The sequence below is a fragment of the Macaca thibetana genome, chromosome 14 (genome assembly GCF_024542745.1).
Source record: "Macaca thibetana thibetana isolate TM-01 chromosome 14, ASM2454274v1, whole genome shotgun sequence".
Taxonomy (NCBI): Eukaryota; Metazoa; Chordata; class Mammalia; order Primates; family Cercopithecidae; genus Macaca; species Macaca thibetana.
In genome coordinates, this window is record NC_065591.1 from 110,751,733 (window position 1) to 110,774,091 (window position 22,359).

General features: G+C 47.3%; 2 protein-coding genes across 3 annotated transcripts in view; one reads left to right on the forward strand and one right to left on the reverse strand.

The window, feature by feature from the left end:
- Positions 1 to 5,871: 5,871 nt before the first annotated feature.
- On the forward strand, positions 5,872 to 22,302 carry CENATAC (centrosomal AT-AC splicing factor). The gene is made up of 11 exons (XM_050758442.1): positions 5,872 to 6,089; positions 6,201 to 6,364; positions 6,782 to 6,880; positions 16,813 to 16,879; positions 17,264 to 17,326; positions 17,990 to 18,054; positions 18,200 to 18,305; positions 19,310 to 19,340; positions 21,251 to 21,337; positions 21,876 to 22,008; positions 22,102 to 22,302. The coding sequence occupies exons 1-11, from the start codon at positions 5,970 to 5,972 to the stop codon at positions 22,160 to 22,162; spliced, it is 996 nt and encodes a 331-aa protein (XP_050614399.1). The 5' UTR covers positions 5,872 to 5,969; the 3' UTR covers positions 22,163 to 22,302.
- Positions 22,269 to 22,359, reverse strand: part of RPS25 (ribosomal protein S25) — a 34,546-nt gene continuing 34,455 nt past the window's right edge. For both annotated transcript variants that reach the window (XM_050758468.1, XM_050758467.1), the window contains one exon: positions 22,269 to 22,315. The gene's annotated coding sequence lies outside the window, so the exon portion shown is untranslated. The remainder of the gene's footprint in view (positions 22,316 to 22,359) is intronic.

The window sequence follows — 22,359 nt, forward strand, 5'->3', positions numbered from 1 at the left end:
GTGCGCGCCAGCACGCCCGGCTAATTTTTGTATCTTTAGTAGAGACACGATTTCACCATGTTGGTCAGGCTGGTCTCAAACTCCTGACCTCGTGATCCGCCTGCCTTGGCCTCCCAAAGTGCCAGGATTACAGGCGTGAGCCCCCATGCCTGGCCCATTTTTTACAATTTTTAAGGAAAACTACCCATGAGCCCATTTGGTAGCTTGATACTACTAATTAGCAGGCTGTTAGCTGCATGCTTCCTGGGCTCCTTCCATGCACTAACTCCCACCACTAAAGGGCATCTTAACCTCAAGGTGCCTGGGTTTTGATGGTTTTTACTTAATTTGACAAGCATACATAGAGGACCACCATCTGTTAATTAAGAGTCAGGCATGAATAGAACACAATCCCTGAACTTGAGGAGTTTTTCTTTTTTTTTTTTTTTTTTTTTTTTTTGAGACAGAGTCGGCCGGGCGCAGTGGCTCAAGCCTGTAATCCCAGCACTTTGGGAGGCTGAGACAGGCGGATCACGAAGTCAGGAGATCGAGACCATCCTGGCTAATACAGTGAAACCCCGTCTCTACTAAAAAATACAAAAAACTAGCCGGGCGAGGTGGCGGGCGCCTGTAGTCCCAGCTACTCAGGAGGCTGAGGCAGGAGAATGGCATGAACCCGGGGAGGCGGAGCTTGCAGTGAGCTGAGATCCGGCCACTGCACTCCAGCCTGGGCGACAGAGCCAGACTCTGTCTCAAAAAAAAAAAAAAAAAAAAAAAAAAAAAAAAGAGACAGAGTCTCGCTCTGTCACCCAGACTGGAGTGCAGTGGCCCTATCTCGGCTCACTGCAAACTCCTCCTCCCGGGTTCACGCCATTCTCCTGCCTTAGCCTCCCCAGTAGCTGGGGCTATAGGTGCCCACCACCATACCCAGCTAATTTTTTGTATTTTTAGTGGAGACAAGGTTTCACCGTGTTAGCCAGGATGGTCTCGATCTGCTGACCTCGTGATCCGCCCGCCTCCGCCTCCCATAGTGCTGGGATTACAGGCATGAACCACCGTGCCCGGCCGAGGAGCTTTTCAATTATTGGTTTTCAACTAACTGCTAGACAAAAATGATGACAGGATGAGCAAAGGATCTTGAAGTTGAGGAATTAATTCTTCAGAGACAACTCTGGAAGGCTTCACAAAGGGGTGACATTTCATTCTTTCAATAAACATTGATTTAGAGCTTACCATATGCAAGATAAAGTCATCAGCTTCATGGAAATTACTTCTAGTTCATAATTCAGAGCCTTATATAATAGAAAATTTGTAAGGCAGGATTGGAAAGATGTAAATTCCAGGCAGAGGAGCTGAAGATGCTGAAGCTCGTAGGAGCAGACTAGAGTATGAGGATATATGGAGCGTAAGAGCAGACACTTGGAAACCAGTTAGAAAGATTTTATGTGAACCAAAGCAAGAGAGGAGGAGAATTGAAATGAGGTATGCTCTGAGTTTAAAAAAATGTAAGATAGGGTGCGGTAGCCCATGCCCGTAATCCCAGCACTTTTGGAGGCCGAGGCAGGAGGATCCCTTGAGCCCAGGAGTTCAAGACCAGCCTGGGCAATATAGCGCGACCCTGTCTCTATTATACATATATAGATTTTCTTTTTTTAAGGGTAGGGGGCTGGGCGTGGTGGCTCACGCCTGTAATCCTAGCACTTTGGGAGGCCAAGGCAGGCAGATCACCTGAGGTCAGGAGTTAAAAACTAGCTTGGCCGACACAGTAAAACCCTATCTCTACTAAAATACAAAAATTAGCCGGGCATGATGGTGGGTGCCTGTAATCCCCGCTACTCAGGAGGCTGAGACAGGAGAATTGCTTGAACCCAGGAGACGGTGGTTGCAGTGAACGGAGATCGCACCACTGCACTCTAGCTTGAACAGCTGAGTGAGGCTCCGTCTCAAAAAAAAAAAAGGAAGACAGCTGGGCACCATGGTGTACCCTGTGGTCCTAGCTACTCAGGAGGCTGAGGTGGGAGGATCCCTTGAGCCCAGGAGTTCTACACTGTAATGCATTATGCAGTTTGGGTGTCCACACTAAATTTAGCATCAATATAGTGAACTCCCAGGACAGGGGACCATCCAGGTTGTCTATGGAGGGGTGAAACAGCCCAGGTCAGAAATGGAGCAGGTCAAAACTCCCATGCTGGGCTGGTCTGATGGTAGTGGGTTATTAGAATTTAATAACATTAGTGTCACTAAAGTTGGTATACAACCCCCCACTGCTAAATTTGACTGGCTTAAAAAATTTTTTTAAAAACTCCAAAGCTCCCTTGCTGATCAATAGTAGGTTGGCCCCTGTGAACAACCACTGCACTCCAGCCTGGGCAACACAGAAAGACCCTGTTTCAAAAAATAAATGGAGACAGACCCCTTAAACATATTAGAAGTCCAGTGAATAAGACAACTTGTGTGCAGTGGATGTTGGTGGGGTTGAGTAAAAGGGAAGATGTTGAGTTCCATTTGACACAAGCCAAGTTCCAGGTGCATTGTCTTATGCCTGTAATCCCAGCACTTTGACCAGCCCAGCATGGGAGTTTTACGCCTGTAATCCCAGCACCTTGGGAGGCCGAGGCAGGTGGATCACCTGAGGTCAGGAGTTTGAGACCAGCATTACCAACACAGTGAAACCCTGTCTCTACTAGAAACACTAAACTTAGCCAGGTGTGGTGGCACACACCTGTAATCCCAGCTACTCAGGAGGCGGAGACAGGAGAATCACTTGAACCCAGGAAGCGGAGGTTGCAGTGAGCCGAGATCTAACCACTGCACTCCAGCCTGGGTGACAGAGTGAAACTCCGTCTCAAAGGAAAAAAAAAAAAAAAAAAAAAGCCTGGAAGTTTGGGGTGAGTTATTCTTTTTTTTTGAGATGGAATCTCACTCTGTTGCCCAGGCTGGCAGGCTGGAGTGCAGTGGCACAATATTGGGATGGTCTCGATCTCCTGACCTTGTGATCCACCTGCTTCAGCCTCCCAAAGTGCTGGGATTACAGGTGTGAGCCACGGCACCCGGCTTTTTTTTGTGTTTGTTTTTTGAGACAAGGTCTCATTTTGTTATCCAGGCTAGAGTGCAGTAGCACAAATACAGCTCATTGCTGCAGCCTCAACCTCCCAGGCTCAAGCAATCCTCCTGCCTCAGTCCCCCAAGTAGCTGGGACTATAGGCATATGCCACCAGGCCCAGCTAATTTTTGTTTGGTGTTTGTTTGTTTTTGTTTGAGATAAGAGTCTTGCTCTGTTGCCCAGGCTGGAGTGCAGTGGCGCGACAGGCTCACTGCAGTCTCTGCCTCCCATGTTCCAGCGATTCTCCTGTCTTAGCCTCCGGAATAGTTAAGATTATAGGCACTCTCCACCATGCCTGGCTAATTTTTGTATTTTTAGTAGAGACGGGGTTGTACCATGTTGGCCAGGCTGGTCTCGAAATCCTGACCTCAGGTGATCCGCCCACCCTTCCTCCCAAAGTGCTGGGATTACAGGCGTAAACCACCATGCCTGGCCTGTTTGTTTTTTTGAGACAGAGTCTGGCTCTGTAGACCAGGCTGGAGTGCAGTGGCACTATCTTGGCTTACTGCAACCCCCTGGGTTCAAGCAGCTCCCCTGCCTCAGCCTCTCGAGTAGCTGGGACTACAGACACATGCCACCCCACCAGGCTAATTTTTGTATTTTTAGTAGAGATGGGGTTTTGCCATGTTGGCCAGCCTGGTCTCAAACTCCTGACCTGAGGTGATCTGCCCACTTAGTCTCCCAAAGTGCTGGGATTACAGGTGTGAGCCACTGTGCCCAGCAGTATTTTTTTGTAGAGACAGGGTTTCGCCATGTTGGCCAGGCTGCTCCCAAACGCCTGGGCACAAGCCATCTGCCCACCTCAGTTTCCTAAACTGCTGGGATTACAGGCATGAGCCAGCACACGCAGCCTCCAGGCTTTAACTTGGTGGTGTCATTCACCGGGAGGATGAAAATAGGGGATGTCCTGAAGAGGAAGATGTTGAGTTCCATTTGACACAAGCCGAATTCTGATGCTAGCTGACTACTTGGTGGTGGAGAACTTCAGTGAAGCAGTTTCACAAGCAAAACTGTTGAAGGCTTAGACGTTACCAGAAGTTGAAGCAGATAGTAGTGTAGACTACTCTGACCAGCTTTGGAACACATGAGGGAAGGATATGTGGGTTGATCCAAAATTGGGGTTTGACAGAACGAGAGGTCTTGGAAGGTCAAGTGAAGTGAGAAGTTGCCCTGAGAGTGTAGCTGAACATTCCTGAGATCCAATGAGGAAAGTGAACCAAGAGGATCTAAGACCTAGACCAGTGCTTCTCAAATTTGATCACGCATCACTATCCCCTGAAGAGCTCATAAAACCACAGCTGGCTGGGCGTCACCCTGAGTTCCTTTTTTTTTTTTTTTTTTTTTTTTTTTTTGAGACGGAGCCTCACTCTGTTGCCCAGGCTAGAGTGCAGTGGTGCAATCTTGGCTCACTGCAACCTCTACCTCTTGGGTTCAAGTGAGTCTCCTGCCTCAGTCTCCCAAGTAGCTGAGATTATGGGCACACGCCACCACATCTGGCTAATTTTTCTATTTTTAGTAGGGACAGGGTTTCACCATGTTGGCCAGGCTGGTCCTCAACTCCTGACCTCAGGTGATTCGCCCTCCTCTGCTTCCCAAAGTGTTGAGATTACAGGCATAAGCCACCGTGACCGGCCCTCACCCCAAGTTTCTGATTCAGTAGTTCTGGGTTGGGGCCCAAGAATGTGCGTTACTGACAAATTCCCTGATGCTGATGCTCTAGGCCCGGGGGGAGCGGGGAAGCACACTTTGAAAACCCCTGGTGGAGAGCAAAGCATCAGCAGCAGGCAGACATTGAATCATTTCCAGAGTGAATGAATGAAAAGAGGTGTCTTCTTTAGGAAGAGAGGTTTCCCTGCAGTCAAAGACTAGGCTGATGGTAAGGCCACATGGGATAACTTAAGGTTAGGTAGGCAGAGCCGAACTTCAGAGTCTGGATTCAGAGACGGAGCAATTTGGGGGGACAAGGCCGAGGACTGACCCTGCCAGGAGAATGATGGGAGATCAAGGAATTGGGAGTTACAAGGGTATTCAAAATGAATTATTTCTGGCAGAGGCTAGAGTCTAGAGGACAGTTCCAACAGGAAGTGAAGATCTGAAGGGGGAAGTAGTTACGCCGGGCCTGAATTCTGTAGCGCTGACCCTGTGCAGGCCCTACAGACAGTAGTCCATCCAGGTTAGTGCACCAGAACTAGCAGCAAAATCTACGGGAACTGTGCGATCCCTCAGCAACGACGCTGCAGACTGTGTAGCTTCCCTTACAGCTTTATAGGAGCCACGGCGAGCACACCCTGTGGGGGCGACTACGATTTTTAGTTCGTGGTCGCCTCCAGCAGGCATTCCCCTCCATCCGCCGCCCTGATGAGTGCCGGGGCTCAGGTGCTGACCGTGCTACTTAACACCTGTGCAACCCTCCTCAAAGCTCCTTACCTCCTCATGCCTCAGGTTTCCCGCTTAAAAATGTGCTAACAGTAGTAAACCACACAACCTCAGCGAGATGACACTGAGGTGGTTAACGTAAAGCTCTGTACACACAGTGCGCACCTATACATCAGTTATTAAGTGTCCTGTTGGCTACTACAGGTCCTGGCCAATGCCGAGTTGTGTGTGGCCTGTGAGCCTCACGCTGCGGAGGGCGCACGTCCCCGCACATCTGCAGGAGGGCGCCGCCTTCCCCCTTAACCGGCCGGACTCTGGAATGCTGGTGCCTGGGCGGGACCAGAGGCCTGGGAGGAGTCTGCGCAGCCGCAGAAGGGCTTGCAGTGGCGCCTGCTGGGCGCTTGGGGGCCGCTGGGTTAGCCCCGCCCCGAAGGGTCAGAGGTCAGGGGTCAGGGGCCGCCGGATGGCGTAGGATCAGCTGCTAGTGGTGGTGATACCGGGTCCCCCGCCTATGGCGCCGGCGCAGCGCTGCCCTCTGTGCCGCCAGACCTTCTTCTGTGGTCGCGGGCACGTCTACAGCCGCAAGCACCAGCGGCAGCTGAAGGAGGCTTTGGAGAGGCTCCTGCCCCAGGTGCGGCGGCAAGGCTAGAGATGGGATGGGAGTGCGGGGCAGGTCGGTGAAGGCCAGAGCGGGTTGATTTGGGTGCCCCCCTTGGGGTTCTACTTCGTCTCTCTCCCGCAGGTGGAGGCGGCCCGCAAGGCCATCCGCGCCGCTCAGGTGGAGCGCTACGTGCCGGAACACGAGCGATGCTGCTGGTGCCTGTGCTGCGGCTGTGAGGTGCGGGAACACCTGAGCCATGGAAACCTGACGGTGCTGTACGGGGGGCTGCTGGAGCATCTGGCCAGGTGAGAGCCGAACTGGGAGCCTGCTCCAGCACAGACGCATACATATACGGGAGGAGGGTTTGGAGTGGGTAACAAAAAGAACGCTTTTGTGATTTGATCAAGATGGATGGATTGAGTCACTTCACAGGTGCTGCCAGCCTTTTTAGGGTAGGGGTCCTATGCTGCCACGGTCCCAAGTGGTGCTGGTGGTCTGGCTGCGAAAGCCAACTTGGTTACCGCCCCTAACCTCCCCTCAGATTCTCACAATTTTATGGAAAGAAGAGACACGAGATCTTGAAGAGATGGTAACAGTGTTCCTCTCTCAGCCCTGCCCCGGGCAGAAACCCAGATGTCAGTTTGCATTACAAACCTAATGCTTAATATCTGAGTAATATTTTATAATCTATAGCTGAGATTACTTATCCTCTCCATTTTCAGCCCTGAGCACAAGAAAGCAACCAACAAATTCTGGTGGGAGAACAAAGCTGAGGTCCAAATGAAAGAGAAGTTTCTGGTCACTCCCCAGGATTATGTACGGTGAGTCACTGGTATTGAACATGAAGTAGCAGAGTGAATTCTCTGGATCTTTGTCAGGTATGGGAGCTTACTCTATTAACTGGAAAGTTCAGGAGGGACTTCTGAAGTATCTACTGTCTTCATAGCACTTCTTATTCTAGGTACTATGTTGGACACAAAAATGTGACAGTTCTTGAGGTTTGGTTGGGGGATGGGATTTAGCAAATAGAGAACAATACTAAAAGTTGGCTATTGTCAACTACTTAAATGTGAGGCACAGAGAATACTAACGTTAGAAGAGGCTGTTTATAGTTTGTAAGAAACTGCTGTTCAGCCAGTACCTACTTTTAATAGTTTTGAACTCTATTTTATTTTTTTTGAGACACAGTTTTGCTCTTTTTGCCCAGGCTGGAGTGCAATGGCACAATCTCAGCTCACTGCAACCTCCACCTCCTGGGTTCAAATGATTCTCCTGCCTCAGCCTCCCAAGTAGCTGGGATTACAGGCGCACACCACCACACCTGGCTAATTTTTGTATTTGTAGTAGAGATGGGGTTTCACCATGTTGGCCAGGTTGGTCACTAACTCCTGACTTGTGATGCACCCGCTTTGGCCTCCCAAAGTGCTGGGATTATAGGTGTGAGCCATCATGCCTGGTCTCAGTGATTTTCTTAATGGTATCTGGGAATTCATCTGCTGCCTCTTGGTTGGCAGAAGCTGCCCCTTCTGCTGTTTTGACATATTTTAAGCCAAACTTCTTTCTAAAAGTATCAAACCATCCTTTGTTGGCATTAAATTCTCCAGCTTTAGATCCTTCACCTTCCTTTTGTTTTGTCATGTAATGATTTTGCTGTTTCTTGAATCCTATTAGAAGCTGTAGGTAGGCCTTTTTTTTTTTTTTTTTTGAGACAGAGTCTTGCTCTGTCGCCCAGGCTGGAGTGCAGTGGCGCAATCTCGGCTCACTGCAAGCTCCGCCTCCCGGGTTCATGCCATTCTCCTGCCTCAGCCTCCTGAGTAGCTGGGACTACAGGCGCCCGCCACCTCGCCCGGCTAATTTTTTGTATTTTTAGTAGAAACGGGGTTTCACCGTGGTCTCGATCTCCTGACCTTGTGATCCGCCCGCCTCGGCCTCCCAAAGTGCTGGGATTACAGGCGTGAGCCACCACGCCCGGCGGTAGGTAGGCCTTTCTAACAACCCTGTACCCACATAAAAGCTGTGCTTTCAATATGAAGACAAAAAGGTATTGTGCAAAGCATGCAAGGTGCAGTGATAGCTTCATGAATTTCCTCCTATTTTTTTTTTTTTTTTTGAGACGGAGTCTCGCTGTGTCTCCCAGGCTGGAGTGCAGTGGCGTGATCTCGGCTCACTGCAAGCTCCGCCTCCCGGGTTCACGCCATTCTCCCGCCTCAGCCTCCCAAGTAGCTGGGACTACAGGCGCCCGCCACCACGCCCGGCTAGTTTTTTGTATTTTTAGTAGAGACGGGGTTTCACCATGTTAGCCAGCATAGTCTCGATCTCCTGACCTCGTGATCCACCCGCCTCGGCCTCCCAAAGTGCTGGGATTACAGGCTTGAGCCACCGCGCCCGGCCCCTCCTATTTTTTTTACAGTGTTCCTTAGGCTGGATTTAGTTATTTTTTTCTTTGCCTTTAGACCAAAAAAATTTTTTTGGGGGCGGGCATGGTGGCTCATGGGAAGTCAGGAGTTTGAGACCAACCTGGCCAACATGGCAAAACCCTATCTCTACTAAAAATACAAAAATTAGCTGGGTGTGGTGGTGGGTGCCTATAATCCCAGCTACTCAGGAGGCTGAGACAGGAGAATTGCTTGAACCTGGCGAGGCAGAGGTTGCAGTGAGCCAAGATCACACCACTTCACTCCAGCCTGGGCAGAAAATAGAAACTGTCTCAAAAGGAAAAAAAAAAAAATTCTTTTTTAAATTGAGACGGGGTTTTGCTATGTTGCCCAGGCTGGTCTCGAACTCTTGTGCTCAAGCAATCCGCCTACCTCAGCCTTTCAAAGTGAGCCACCATGCTCACCCCTCACCCTTTTTTTTTCCACATGGGTTTTGTCAATGTGTATGGATTCATTTATCTTGAAATGCTGGGCAACTGCAGCTGTAGATCTTAATCTACAGTACTTATCAAACAATTCAGCTTTTTCTTGTAATGTCATGACTTTTCTCTGCTTCTTGGGAGCGCTTCAGGCATCACTAATGGCGCCTCCTATAGGTCCCACGTTACTATTCAAGGTTAATGGTATGACATTACTGAAAAATATGCAGGAACCATGAGTGATCACTTTCACTGTAATATGCAATTTACTGGTGAGACAACTGCTTACAAGATGACCAGCATTACTGTGTTTTAAGCAGATACTCACAACACTTGAGTTCACTGCAATAGGTGGCTACAAAATTGTGACAGTTGTACAGTTTGGAGTGTAATTTTATGCAGTTATGTAATATTGCATCTTTACATTTATTTTCATTTCTCTTGACTGCGAATGTCACCATGTACAGTCTGTGTTTCTGTGTGTAAGTTTTGATAGATTTTAACTTTTTTTTTTTTTTTTTTGGAGAGGGAGTTTTGCTCTGTCACCCAAGGTGGAGTGCAGTGGTGCCATCTCGGCTCACTGCAACCTCTGCCTCCCAGGTTCAAGCGATTCTCCTGTTTCAGCCTGGATTTGTGTATTTTATGGTAATAAATAATAAAAGACTAGTATCTACATATATTTTATGCATTCATGACATACCTTTTTCTTAATTTTTTTCATATTTCTAGACTATGTGGTTCATCTGTAAGTTTTTTCAAATTATTGCAAATCTCCAAAAACTTTTTCAAGTGAACTTGTGCAGTTCGAACTGCGCTGTGCAAAAGTCAACTGTATCTGCTTATTTTCTCAAAAAGGAATGCCTAAAGGATAATCAAGAAACTAATGAAACTGCCAGATGTGGTGGTACACACATGTAGTCCTAGCTACTCAGGAGGCTGAGGTAAGAGGATAGCTTGAGCTCAGGAATTTGAGGCCAGCCTGGGCAATGTATCAAGACCCCATCTCTAAAAATAAATATGAATTTGTTTTTAGAGAAGTTAATGAAACTGATCACATGGCCGGGCACTGTGGCTCACACTTGTAATCCCAGCACTTTGGGAGGCCGAGGCAGGAGGATCACTTGAGGTCAGGAGTTCGAGTTCAAGACCAGCCTGGTCAATATGGTGAAACCCCATCTCTACTAAAAATACAAAAAATAGCTGGGCATGGTGGTTCATGCCTGTAATCCCAGCTACTCGGGAGGCTGAGACAGGAGAATTGCTTGAGTCCGGGAGGCAAGAGATTGCACTGAGCTGACATCGTGCCATCCATTGCACTCCAGCCTGGGCAACAAGAGCAAAAAACTGCCTCAAAAAAAAAAAAAAAAGGAAAAGAAACTGATCACATATCAGTTAGTGTAACCAGTTGGTGTGATCCAGTTTGTGGGTCAGTAAAAATGTTTAGAGGTGATAGGAATAGAAAAAAGATGTTTCTTTTTTGGACAGAGTCTCACTCTGTCACCCAGGCTGAAGCACAGTGGCATAATCTCAGCTCACTGCAACCTCCACCTCCCAGGTTCAAGCGATTCTCCCATCTCAGCTTGCCAAGTAGCTGGGATTACAGGCTTATGCCACTACACCCAGCTAATTTTTGTATTTTAGTAGAGAGGGGGGTCTCAAAATGTTGGCCAGGCTGGTCTTGAACTCCTGACCTCAAGTGATCCACCTGACTCGGCTTCCTAAAGTGCTAGGATTACAGGCGTGAGCCACCACACCCAGCCTAGAAAAAAGATTTCTATGTATACTTTTAAAAATAAGGTTTTTTTTTTTCTTTTTTCTGATGGTACATTTGGGAATTATACTGTAACAGGCATAAGAAGTAAGATTTCTCCCATAGGAAAATTTTCATTCAGAATCCAAAAGAAATATTTCGGGTTTTTTTTGAGATGGAGTCTCACTCTGTTGTCCAGGCTGGAGGGCAGGTGTGTGATCTCGGCTCACTGCAACCTCTGCCTCCTGGGTTCAAGCAATTCTCCTGACTCAGCCTCCTGAGTAGCTGGGATTACAGGCATGAGCCACCAGGCCTTGATAATTTATTATTTTTTTTTTTACTGGTGAAAAGATATACATATATTTAGAATTAGCCAACTGGATTCAGTTGAGATGATCCCTATTTTGTTGGCAACATCCAAAGCATTGTAATCAGGAGCCAGTCAAACATATGCCTTCTTCTCTCCATGAGGCCGAATCAGGGTGTTGACCTTGGCCACATCAGTGTCATAGAGCTTCTTCCAGTGCTTTCTGGCTTTAACATTCACCATGAACACAAGTGTGTTGTCTTCTGTCTTCTTCATGGGACACTCAGTGGTTAGAGGAAACTTGATAAATAGCATAGTGGTCAAGCTTGTTTCTCCTGGGGGTGCTCTTCTGAGGATGTTTGCACTGCCTCCAGAGTCGCAGTGTCTTGGGCCACTGGAAGGCTGGTGATGTGCAGATTTTTTTTTGTGGCTGTAAACACCTTTTAACATTGCCTTCTTGGCCTTCAGACCCTTCGCTTTGGCTTTAGGAGGGGCAGAAGCTTCCTTCTTAGCTTTTGGCGCCATCTTGTGAAAAGGGGCTAATTTTTGTATATTTTTGTAGAGACAGGGTCTCACCATGTTGGCCAAGCTGGTCTCAAATTCCTGACCTCAAATGATCTACCCGACTTGGCTTCCCAAAGTGCTGGATTACAGGTGTGAGCCACTGCACCTGGCCAATAATTAGAAATATTTCCTTTTTTCTTTTTTTGTAGACAGAGTCTTGTTCTGTTGCCCAGGCTAGAGTGGCATGATCTTGGCTCACTGCAGCCTCCACCTCCTGAGTTCAAGCGATTCTCTTGCCTCAGTCTCCTGAGTAGCTGGAACTACAGGCCCACACTACCACGCCCAGCTAATTCTTGTAATTTTAGTAGAGATGGGGTTTTACCATATTGCTCAGGCTGGTCTTGAACTCCCGACCTCAGGTGATCCGCCCGCCTCGGCCTCCCAAAGTGCTGGGATTATAGGCGTGAGCCACCGAGCCTGGCCCAGGTTAGAAATATTTCTAATCGGCCGGGCGCGGTGGCTCAAGCCTGTAATCCCAGCACTTTGGGAGGCCGAGACGGGTGGATCACGAGGTCAGGAGATCGAGACCATCCTGGCTAACACAGTGAAACCCCGTCTCTACTAAAAAATACAAAAAAACTAGCCGGGCGAGGTGGCGGGCGCCTGTAGTCCCAGCTACTCGGGCGGCTGAGGCAGGAGAATGGCCTGAACCCGGGAGGCGGAGCTTGCAGTGAGCTGAGATCCGGCCACTGCACTCCAGCAAGGGGGACAGAGCGAGACCCCGTCTCAAAAAAAAAAAAAAAAAAAAAAAAAAAAGAAATATTTCTAATCAGGTATTTCCATGGTTATAAATATTTGGTTGCTTGATTCATATGCATAGAAAAAACAGTTGTCATAACTATAAAAAGCAGTACTTAGCAAGTATTTCTAAGTGATTGGAATAGTTTTCCTTTAATATTACAATACTGCCTATTGGTTTGGAAATTAGATCACGCTGTATATTTCGATTTTACTCAAAGGCATCATGAGTACTCTGCTCATTCTTTCATTCTTCATAGTGTTCTAGTTGAGTTAGGAACTATTTTATCAGAAATCATTTTAGCACTATAATAAGGATAGATTACATACCATAATGATTTTCAGACCTTTTTTTTTTTTTTTTTTGGAACAGAGTCTCGCTCTGTTGCCCAAGCTGGAGTGCAGTGGCGCGATCTCAGCTTACTGCAACCTCCGCCTCCTAGGTTCAAGCAATTCTTCTGCCTTAGCCTCCCGAGTAGCTGGGACTATAGGCACACACCACCATGCCTGGCTAATTTGTATTTTTTTTTTTTTTTTGAGACGGAGTCTCCCGCTGTGTCACCCAGGCTGGAGTGCAGTGGTGCGATCTCGGCTCACTGCAAGCTCCGCAAGCTCCGCCTCCCAGGTTCACGCCATTCTCCTGCCTCAGCCTCCGAGTAGCTGGGACTACAGGCGCCCGCCACCACGCCCGGCTAGTTTTTTTGTATTTTTAGTAGAGACGGGGTTTCACCCTGTTAGCCAGGATGGTCTCGATCTCCTGACCTCGTGATCCACCCGCCTCGGCCTCCCAAAGTGCTGGGATTACAGGCTTGAGCCACCGCGCCCGGCCGCTAATTTGTATTTTTAGTAGAGACGGGGTTTCACCATATTGGCCAGGCTGGTCTTGAACTCCTGACCTCATGATCTGCCCACCTTGTCCTCCCAAAGTGCTGGGATTACAGGCATGAGCCACTGGGCCCGGCCTGACTTTCACATTTTTAATAAAAAGGGTATCTGGATTAGTGGATTAGTGGGGTATATAGTCCTACCTGCTTTGAAGGCTAGCCTATAGTCCATACTTACTCTGGAGGCCAAGGCAGGAGGATCACCTGAGCCCAGGAGGTTGAAGCTGCAGTCAGCTGTGATCCCACCACTACACTCCAGTCTGGGCAACACAGCAAGAATGTCTCTTAAAAAAAAAAAAAAAAAAAAAAAAACGGCAATTCAGTTGCAGTAGCTCATGACTATAATTCCAGCACTTTTGGAGGCTGAGACAGAGGATCATTTGAGCCCAGGAGTTTAAAACCAGCCTGGACAACATAGCAAAACCCCATCTCTAAAAAAAAAATTGTATTAGCCAAGCATGGTGACATTTGCCTGTAGTGTTAGCTACTGGGGAGGCTGAGGCAGGAGGAATGCTGAAGGTCACGAGGTTGAGGCAGCAGTGAGCTGTGATCATGCCACTGCACTCTAGCTTGGGCAACATAGCAAAAGACCCTGTCTCAAAAAGAGAAAAAAAAAAAAACAGTACCTGGAGAGTTTGAACAGGGTGAAAAGAAGAAAACATGGAGGAGTCTGCTAAAGCACAAAACTTCTCTCTGGTCCTCAAATAAATAAGTTTTTGGTCAGGCGCGGTGGCTCACGCTTGTAATCCCAGCACTTTGGGAGACCAAGACAGGAGGATCATGAGGTCAGGAGATTGGGACCATCCTGGCTAACACAGTGACCCTGTCTCTAAAAAATTAGCCAGGTGTGGCAGCAGGCGCCTGTAGTGCCAGGTACTCAGGAGGCTGAGGCAGGAGAAACGCTTGAACCCAGGAGGCGGAGGTTGCAGTGAGCCAAGATGGCACCACTGCACTCCAGCCTGGCGACAGAGTGAGACGCTGTCTCAAAAAAAAATTTTTTTTTTACAATTCCACATTGTCATTTTCTTTTCCTTTGGTCTCAAACTCCTGGTCTCAGGCAGTCCTCCCACCTCAGCCTCCCAAAGTGCTGGGACTACAGATGACCCACTGTGCCCAGCCAGCCGCCTAGAAATTTCTGGACTTCAACCACAGTGTAATGTTTTTTTTAAATCAGTTTCTTCTATTTCCTTGAACTCAGTTTCCAGGAACTTCTGGTTTGGAAATTAGATACCTGCCTTCCAGGTTAGTCTATAGAAAGTCCAATTGTGTTCCACTGTGTCTTCATTGTCCTGCTCACTCATGTGATACACTCAGGTGTTGTGGATTACGAGACCCATAGAGAAATTTCCTGGTGATAATCGCACAAAGTAAAGGAAAGAAACCTGGCAGTCTATACTATCCATTATCATTATGTGCTTTTAGTCCATTTGGTTAAATAATTTGAGATGCTTTTTTCTTTTTTTTGAGACGGGGTCTTGCTCTGTCACCCAGGCTGGAGTGCAGCGGTACAATCATGGCTCACTGCAGCCTCAAACGTCTGGGCTCAAGCAATCCTCCTGCCTCAGCCTTCAGAGTAGGCAGGATTTTTTTTTTTTTTTTTTTTTTTTTTTTTTTTTTTTGAGATGGAGTCTCGCTCTTTCGCCAGGCTGGAATGCAGTGACATGATCTCAGCTCACTGCAACCTCTACCTCCCAGGTTCAAGCGATTCTCCCGAGTAGCTGGGACTACAGGCGCAGGCCACCATGCCAAACTAATTTTTGGAATTTTTTTTTTTTTTTTTTTTTTTTTGAGACAGAGTCTCGTTCTGTTACCAGGCTGGAGTACAGTGGTGCAATCTCGGCTCACTGCAAGATCCACCTCCCGGGTTCATGCCATTCTCCTGCCTCAGCCTCCCGAGTAGCTGGGACTACAGGCACCTACCACCATGCCCGGCTAATTTTTTGTATTTTTAGTAGAGACGGGGTTTCACCGTGTTAGCCAGGATGGTCTCGATCTCCTGACCTCGTGATCCGACTGCCTCGGCCTCCCAAAGTGGGAATTACAGGTGTGAGCCACCGCGCCCGGCCTAATTTTTGTATTTTTAGTAGAGATGGGGTTTCACCATGTTGGCCAGGATGGTCTCGATCTCTTGACCTTGTGATCTGCCCACTTCAGCCACCCAAAGGGCTGGGATTACAGGCGTCAGCCACTGTGCCCGGTTAAGTCCACCTATTTCTAATGTGACTGGGTCAGTCATCAACCTCTGTGATAAGGTTTAGCTGTGTCCCCACCCAAATTTTTTTGAACTGTATCTCCCGTAATTCCGACATGTTGTAGGAGGGACCCAGTGGGAGATAACTGAATCATGGGGGCATTTTCCCCCATACTGTTCTCATGGTAGTAAGTCACATGATCTGACCATTTTGTAAGGGGTTTCCCCTTTTGCTTGGTTTTTCATTCTGTCTTGCCTGTCACCATGTAAGACATGCCTTTCACCTTCTGCTGTGATTGTGAGGCCTCCCCAGCCACATGGAACTCTAAGTCCATTAAACCTCTTTCTCTTTGTAAATTACCCAGTCTTGGATATGTCTTTATCAGTCAGCAGTGTGAAAACAGACCAATACACCCTGTCAGCATCATCTCTCTGCTCCAGCGCTGCATCTTCAGGAGCCCAGGTTCCAGATAAATGAACCGTAGTGGCAGCCAGTGGCCAGGAGATACCAGCAGCCTGAACAGTTTTCGCTTCTTTTTTTTTTTGAGACGGAGTCTCACTCTGTCACCCAGGCTGGAGTACAATGACCTGATCTTGGCACACTGCAACCTCCGCCTCCCATGGTCAAGTGATTCTCCTGTCTCAGCCTCCTGAGTAGCTGGGATTACAGATGCGCACCACCACGCCCGGCTAGTTTTTGTACTTTTAGTAGAGATGGGTTTCAGCATGTTGGTCAGGCTGTTCTCAAACTCCTGACCTCGTGATCTGCCCACCTCGGCCTTCCAAACTGCTGGGATTACAGGTGTGAGCCACCGCGCCCGGCCTTTTTTTTTTTTTTTTTTTTTTTGAGATGGAGTCTTGCTCTGTTGTCCAAGCTGGAGTGCCATGACACAATGACAGCTCACTGCAGCCTCAACCTCCCAGGCTCAAGCAATGCTCCCACCCCCCCCAAGTAGGTGGGGCTAGAAGCGTGCACCATCACACCTGGCTATTTCTGTATGTTTTGTATAGACAGGGTCACTATGTTACCTGAGCTGGTCTCAGACTCCTGGGCTCAAGCAATCCTTCCACTTTGGCCTGTATGCCTACGCTCAAGTGTAAAGACATATAAACCATGTCTATACTAACCAGCCAAATACCTGAACACTAAAAAGAATAATTTTCTTGATGTGGTAATGGTATCATGGTTGAATGTTCCTCTTCTTGGGAGATACGTGCTGAAAATCTGGTTTGACATCTAAACCTATTTTTGTTTTGGCAAAGAGGACATGTGTCTGTACAAAAGAAATGGAGCCAGCGTGGCAAAATGTTTACAATGACTCTGGGTGAGAGGTACATAGGTGCTTATTATACTGTTTTGTTTCTGAATTTGAAATTTCTCAAAATTAAAAAAAAAAAAATCTGAGGAGCTTTTCATAACTGGTGGGGAATGGGTTCTGGGCGGTTTTGCCCCTTTTCTTTTTAGATTCAAGAAATCCATGGTAAAAGGTTTGGATTCCTACGAAGAAAAGGAGGATGAGGTGATCAAGGAGGTAAGTTAAAGTAGCAGTCCCTCACCTTTTTTGCACCAGGGGCTGGTTTCGTGGAAGATGATTTTTCCAGATGGACCCAGGCAGGGGATGGTTTCAGAATGAGACTGCTCCACCTCAGATCATCAGGCATTAGATTCTCATAAGGAGCGCGCAACCTAGATACTTTGCATGCCCAGTTCACAATAGTGTTTGCGCTCCTATGAGAATCTAATGCCACCGCTGATCTGACAGGAGCTCAGGCAGCAGTGCTGTTGCAGCTTGCTTCCTGACAGGCCACAGACCAGTACTGGTCCACGCCTGGGGGTGGAGGGCCCCTGAGTTAAAGGAAAGGCCTCTGAAGAAACTGGCCCCCATGATCCTGTCTAAGCAGCCTCTCTCCCACAGATGGCAGCTCAGATCCGCGAGATGGAGCAGAGCCGGCAGGAGGTGGTTCGGTCTGTCTTAGAGGTTGGTTTCCCTCGGAGGATCCAGACAAGTATCCAAATCCACTGATCCCTGGCATTCCCAAGTCCAGCATTTCATGAACCAGTGCTGTTTTTTTTTTTTTTTTTTTTTTTTTTTTTGGAGACAGAGTCTCACTGTCACCCAGGCTGGAGTGTAGTGGCACAATCTTGGCTGACTGCAACCTCCACCTCCCAGGTTCAGGTTCAAGCGATTTTCCTGCCTCAGCCTCTTGAGTAGCTGGGATTATAGGTGTCACCACCACGCCTGGCTAATTTCTGTATTTTAAATAGAGATAGGGTTTCATCATGTTGGCCAGGCTGGTCTTGAACTGACCTCAGGTGATCCACCTGCCTCAGCCTGCTGGGATAACAGGCGTGAGCCACTGCACCTGGCCATGAAAAAGTGCTTCTAAGAGAACTCTGACTGCATTCTCATTTGCTTGGCTTGAATTCCCTTACCTGTGCACAAGGGGGCAGGCCTAGTCAGTGAATATGTGGACGGGGCTGGGAGGGAGGGAGGGAAGAGTCTGTAAAAGATGGCAGGGCAGTACCTTCCATATGCTAATTTGTTTCCTTCATGTGATACTGGGGTCTGGAGGGTGGAGGCATGGCCTAGGCAGGCTCTTAAGCATCCCAGACACATTTATTTTTCCTGAATCAAACTCAGCCTCAGGCAGTGCCAGACCCAGAAGAGGGCTCTTCAGCACCTAGAAGCTGGAAAGGGATGAACAGGTAAGACTGTTAGAGAATCTCTTGTTGGGAATTTGACATCTTAGAACATTCTGCAACCTTTTGGCCGGGAAATGGAAACAGATCTAATCTTTACCACCCTCATGGCTCAAGGACCTCATCTGCCAGCCTGGCTCATGTTTTTCAGCCAAGTAGCTTCCAGCTCACAGCAGCCCTCAAACTTGGACCTGCCACCAGCTCCAGAGCTTGACTGGATGGAGATAGGACCATCTCTGACATTCATTGGCCATCAGGTACAAAGGATAAGCAAGCCAGATGAGAGCCAATGCTCCCTCAGGTCTCAGGACCCCTCTTCTGATTTTCTACCTATTCTAGTCACTGCTGTCTCCACTGCAGGCTTTTCCTTCTTACTTCACTGTTCCCTAGTAGTGTTCTCAGACTTCTTCTCACCCTCCAAAGGGATCCTATTCACATGTATTGCCACTTAGGAGTGCCAACTCCTAAATCTTGCCCTCTGTAGAACTCATAGTACCAACTCAACACAGGACTATTATATTTAAATATCCCATAGGCATCTGAAACTAACCTCCACCACTCCTGTATTTCCAATCACTAGATGCAGATCCTTTCCTTTTCCGTCTCCCATATCTTGTCAACAAGCAGTCAGTTTTAAACATCTGTCTGCCTCTATTCAGCTTTTGGACAACTTCTACTCCCCCTTCAATCCTGCCTCACCAACAGAAAATCATCGTACCACTTATGATCTTACTCTACACTTCAGCTGTATTGATTGTGTTGCTACGGGCTTTTACAGTTGCCATTGCCTAAAACATGCTTTCCTTCCCTTATCACCTAAAGTTTACCTTCCTTTAACTGTTAGCTCAAATGTCACTTTTTCATAAATGGCTTATCTGAACAGGTTATCTCTATTTCAAGTGGATGTAGCACCATGTAAAGTTGCAAACGTAATTTACCTAACTTGTGCTTAATGCTGTTCCCCAATTATATGTGTGCTGTGAAGGCAAGGTTTTGCTCACCTGGCACGTAATAGCCACTCTACTTACGGACATCTCCACTGTTATGACTGTGAGCTTCCTAAGGACAGGGCTGTCTTAAGAATGACTTACTGTGCTTTCAAAGTTTAACATCAGCTGGGGTGCAGAATTTAGCATTGTGGCAGCAGTCACAGCCACCTCTTTTGAAGTGTAATCTGTCTATCTTTTCTAGGTTTTGTTTTTTTTTTTCTAATCATGGCTAGACTTTAACTAGCATTTTTTTTTCCCATTTCCAACTACAGGATATACCAGGAGTTGGTAACATCCACTCAGGTAAGGTCCAGGGCAGAGTTTTTAAAACCCTGGGAGATAATTTTCTTGTTTTCTTTTTTAATAAAGTTGGCCAAGATAAAGCATATGTATCTGGTAAAAACCTTGTATCCAGAATATAGGAAGAACTGTCAACTTGATATTAAACAACCCAATAAAAGCATAGATGTTCATCATTAGTCATTAGAGAAATGCAAACCACAGTGAAATACCACTATGTATATATTGGAATGGCAAAAATTAAAGACTGACTGTGCCAAGTGTTTGGCAATGTAGAAAAACCAAACCCTCGGCCGGGCACGGTGGCTCAAGCCTGTAATCCCAGCATTTTGGGAGGCCGAGACGGGCAGATCACGAGGTCAGGAAATCGAGACCATCTTGGCTAACACGGTGAAACCCCGTCTCTACTAAAAAATACAAAAGAAAAAACTAGCCAGGCAAAGTGGCGGGCGCCTGTAGTCCCAGCTACTCGGGAGGCTGAGGCAGGAGAATGGCGTAAACCCGGGAGGCGGAGCTTGCAGTGAGCTGAGATCCGGCCACTGCACTCCAGCCTGGGCGACAGAGCAAGACTCCGTCTCAAAAAAAAAAAAAGAGGCCGGGCGCAGTGGCTCACGCCTGTAATCCCAGCACTTTGGGAGGCCGAGGCAGGCGGATCACAAGGTCAGGAGATCGAGACCACGGTGAAACCCCGTCTCTACTAAAAATACAAAAAATTAGCCGGGCGCGGTTGTGGGCGCCTGTAGTCCCAGCTACTCGTGAGGCTGAGGCAGGAGAATGGCGTGAACCCGGGAGGCGGAGCTTGCAGTGAGCCGAGATCGCGCCACTGCACTCTAGCCTGGGCTGGGCGACAGAGCGAGACTCCGTCTCAAAAAAAAAAAAAAAAAAAAAAAAAAAAAAAAAAAAAAAGAAAAAAAAAAGAAAAACCACCAAACCCTCATACACTACTGTTTAAAATGTAAACTGGTAATAGTCACTTCGGAAAACAGTTCAGGATACACCTACGATATTATCCAGCCATTCCACTCCTAACTAGAGAAAAGAAAGCCTGTCTACACAGACTTGTACACAAACCTTCAGAACAGCTTTATTTGTAGCAGCTCCAAATTGGAAACAATTCAAATGTCTATCAACAGGCAAATGGATTAACAACGGAATAGTACTCCAGGATGAAGACAGAATTTTTGATACATACAACACAGATTAATCTCAAAAGGCCAGACCCGGCCGGCGCGGTGGCTCACGCCTGTAATCCCAGCACTTTGGGAGGCTGAGGCAGGTGGATCACGAGGTCAGGAGTTTGAGACCAGCGTGGCCAACATGATGAAACCCTGTCTCTACTAAAAATACAAAAATTAGCTGGGCGTCGTGGTGTGCACCTGTATTCCCAGTACTCGGGAGGCTGAGGTTGCAGTGAGCTGAGAACGTGCTACTGCACTCCAGCCTGGGCTAGCGTTAAGACTCCTCTAAAAAAAAAAACAAAAAAAGCCAGACCCCACTCAATATCCACACACAGAAAATCCTAAAAAATACAAACCAATAAAGCAACGGAAAGATCACTGATTGCCTGGACAGGAAAATATTTTAATGGGGGCAGTGATACTTAGAGGCAGATGTTTGGGGTCTTGATTGTAATAGCTTCACTCAAAAGTCACCAAATTTAAATGTGTATCGTTATGTCAATTATGCCTCAAAGCCATTTGAAAATGACTATCACATATGAGGTACGTTGCTTTAAATTAGCCTAGGGCCTTCTTCCTAAGCTCCAGAATTCCTGGGCTTTGCTTTTTGCTTTTAGACATTTCTAGTTCTTAATTAGGAGAGGTGAGCTAACAGCTAGGTCATGCTTCACAATAGCCTGAAGACTTAAAAAAAAAAAAAAAAAAAAAAAAAAAAAGCCTTTATTTCTTTTTCAGGTGCCACACCTCCCTGGATGATCCAAGATGAATACATCGGTGGGAACCAAGAAATAGGACCATCCTATGAAGAATTTCTTAAAGAAAGTAAGTAAACTAATTCAAGAGAGGGTCTTCTAAATCTTCACACTCAAAAACAGTTTCCTTGCCTGTGTGTGATGGCTCATGGCTGTAATCCTAGCACTTTGGGAGGCTGAGGTGGGAGGGTCACTTGAGCCCAGAAGTTTGAAAACAGCCTGGACAACATAGTGAAACCCCATCTCTATATTCTTTTTTTTTTTTTTTTTTTTGAGACGGAGTCTGGCTCTGTCGCCCGGGCTAGAGTGCAGTGGCCGGATCTCAGCTCACTGCAAGCTCCGCCCCCCGGGTTTACGCCATTCTCCTGCCTCAGCCTCCCGAGTAGCTAGGACTACAGGCGCCCGCCGCCTCACCCGGCTAGTTTTTTGTATTTTTTAGTAGAGACGGGGTTTCACCGTGTTAGCCAGGATGGTCTCGATCTCCTGACCTCGTGATCCGCCCGTCTCGGCCTCCCAAAGTGCTGGGATTACAGGCTTGAGCCACCGCGCCCGGCCTCTATATTCTTTAATAAAGAAAAATAAAAAGCTGTTTCCTTATCATTGCACAGAGGAAAAACAGAAGTTGAAAAAACTCCCCCCAGACCGAGTTGGGGCCAACTTTGATCACAGCTCCAGGACCAGTGCAGGCTGGCTGCCCTCTTTTGGCCGAGTCTGGAATAATGGACGACGCTGGCAGTCCAGGTATGTGTTCAGTGCCAGGTCTCCAACCTACCCATCCAACCTCCTTTTTGGAGATATCACTCTTCATCCTGTTAACCCTTTATTTCCTTTCAGACATCAATTCAAAACTGAAGCTGCAGCAATGAAGAAGCAGTCACATACAGAAAAAAGCTAATCATGCTTTACCAACTACCATGAGGCTAAAAGCAAAGTCAACAAACCCCTACTTTCCACCGAATTCTTTATCATTGTCTTTCTTAGGAAACAGACATACTCATTCATTTGATTTAATAAAGTTTTATTTTTCCAAATGTACAATTGGTTGGACCTGTAAAAAAAAAATTACAAGAATCAGAACCATAAAGCTTTGTA

Bases quoted from the DNA above. Each gene is read 5' to 3' on its own strand.
- CENATAC (XM_050758442.1), top strand. From the start codon at position 5,970: ATGGCGCCGGCGCAGCGCTGCCCTCTGTGCCGCCAGACCTTCTTCTGT. The intron at 18,306-19,309 runs GTACAAAGGATA...TTCCAACTACAG, and splicing joins TGACATTCATTGGCCATCAG to GATATACCAGGAGTTGGTAA. The intron at 21,338-21,875 runs GTAAGTAAACTA...ATCATTGCACAG, and splicing joins TGAAGAATTTCTTAAAGAAA to AGGAAAAACAGAAGTTGAAA.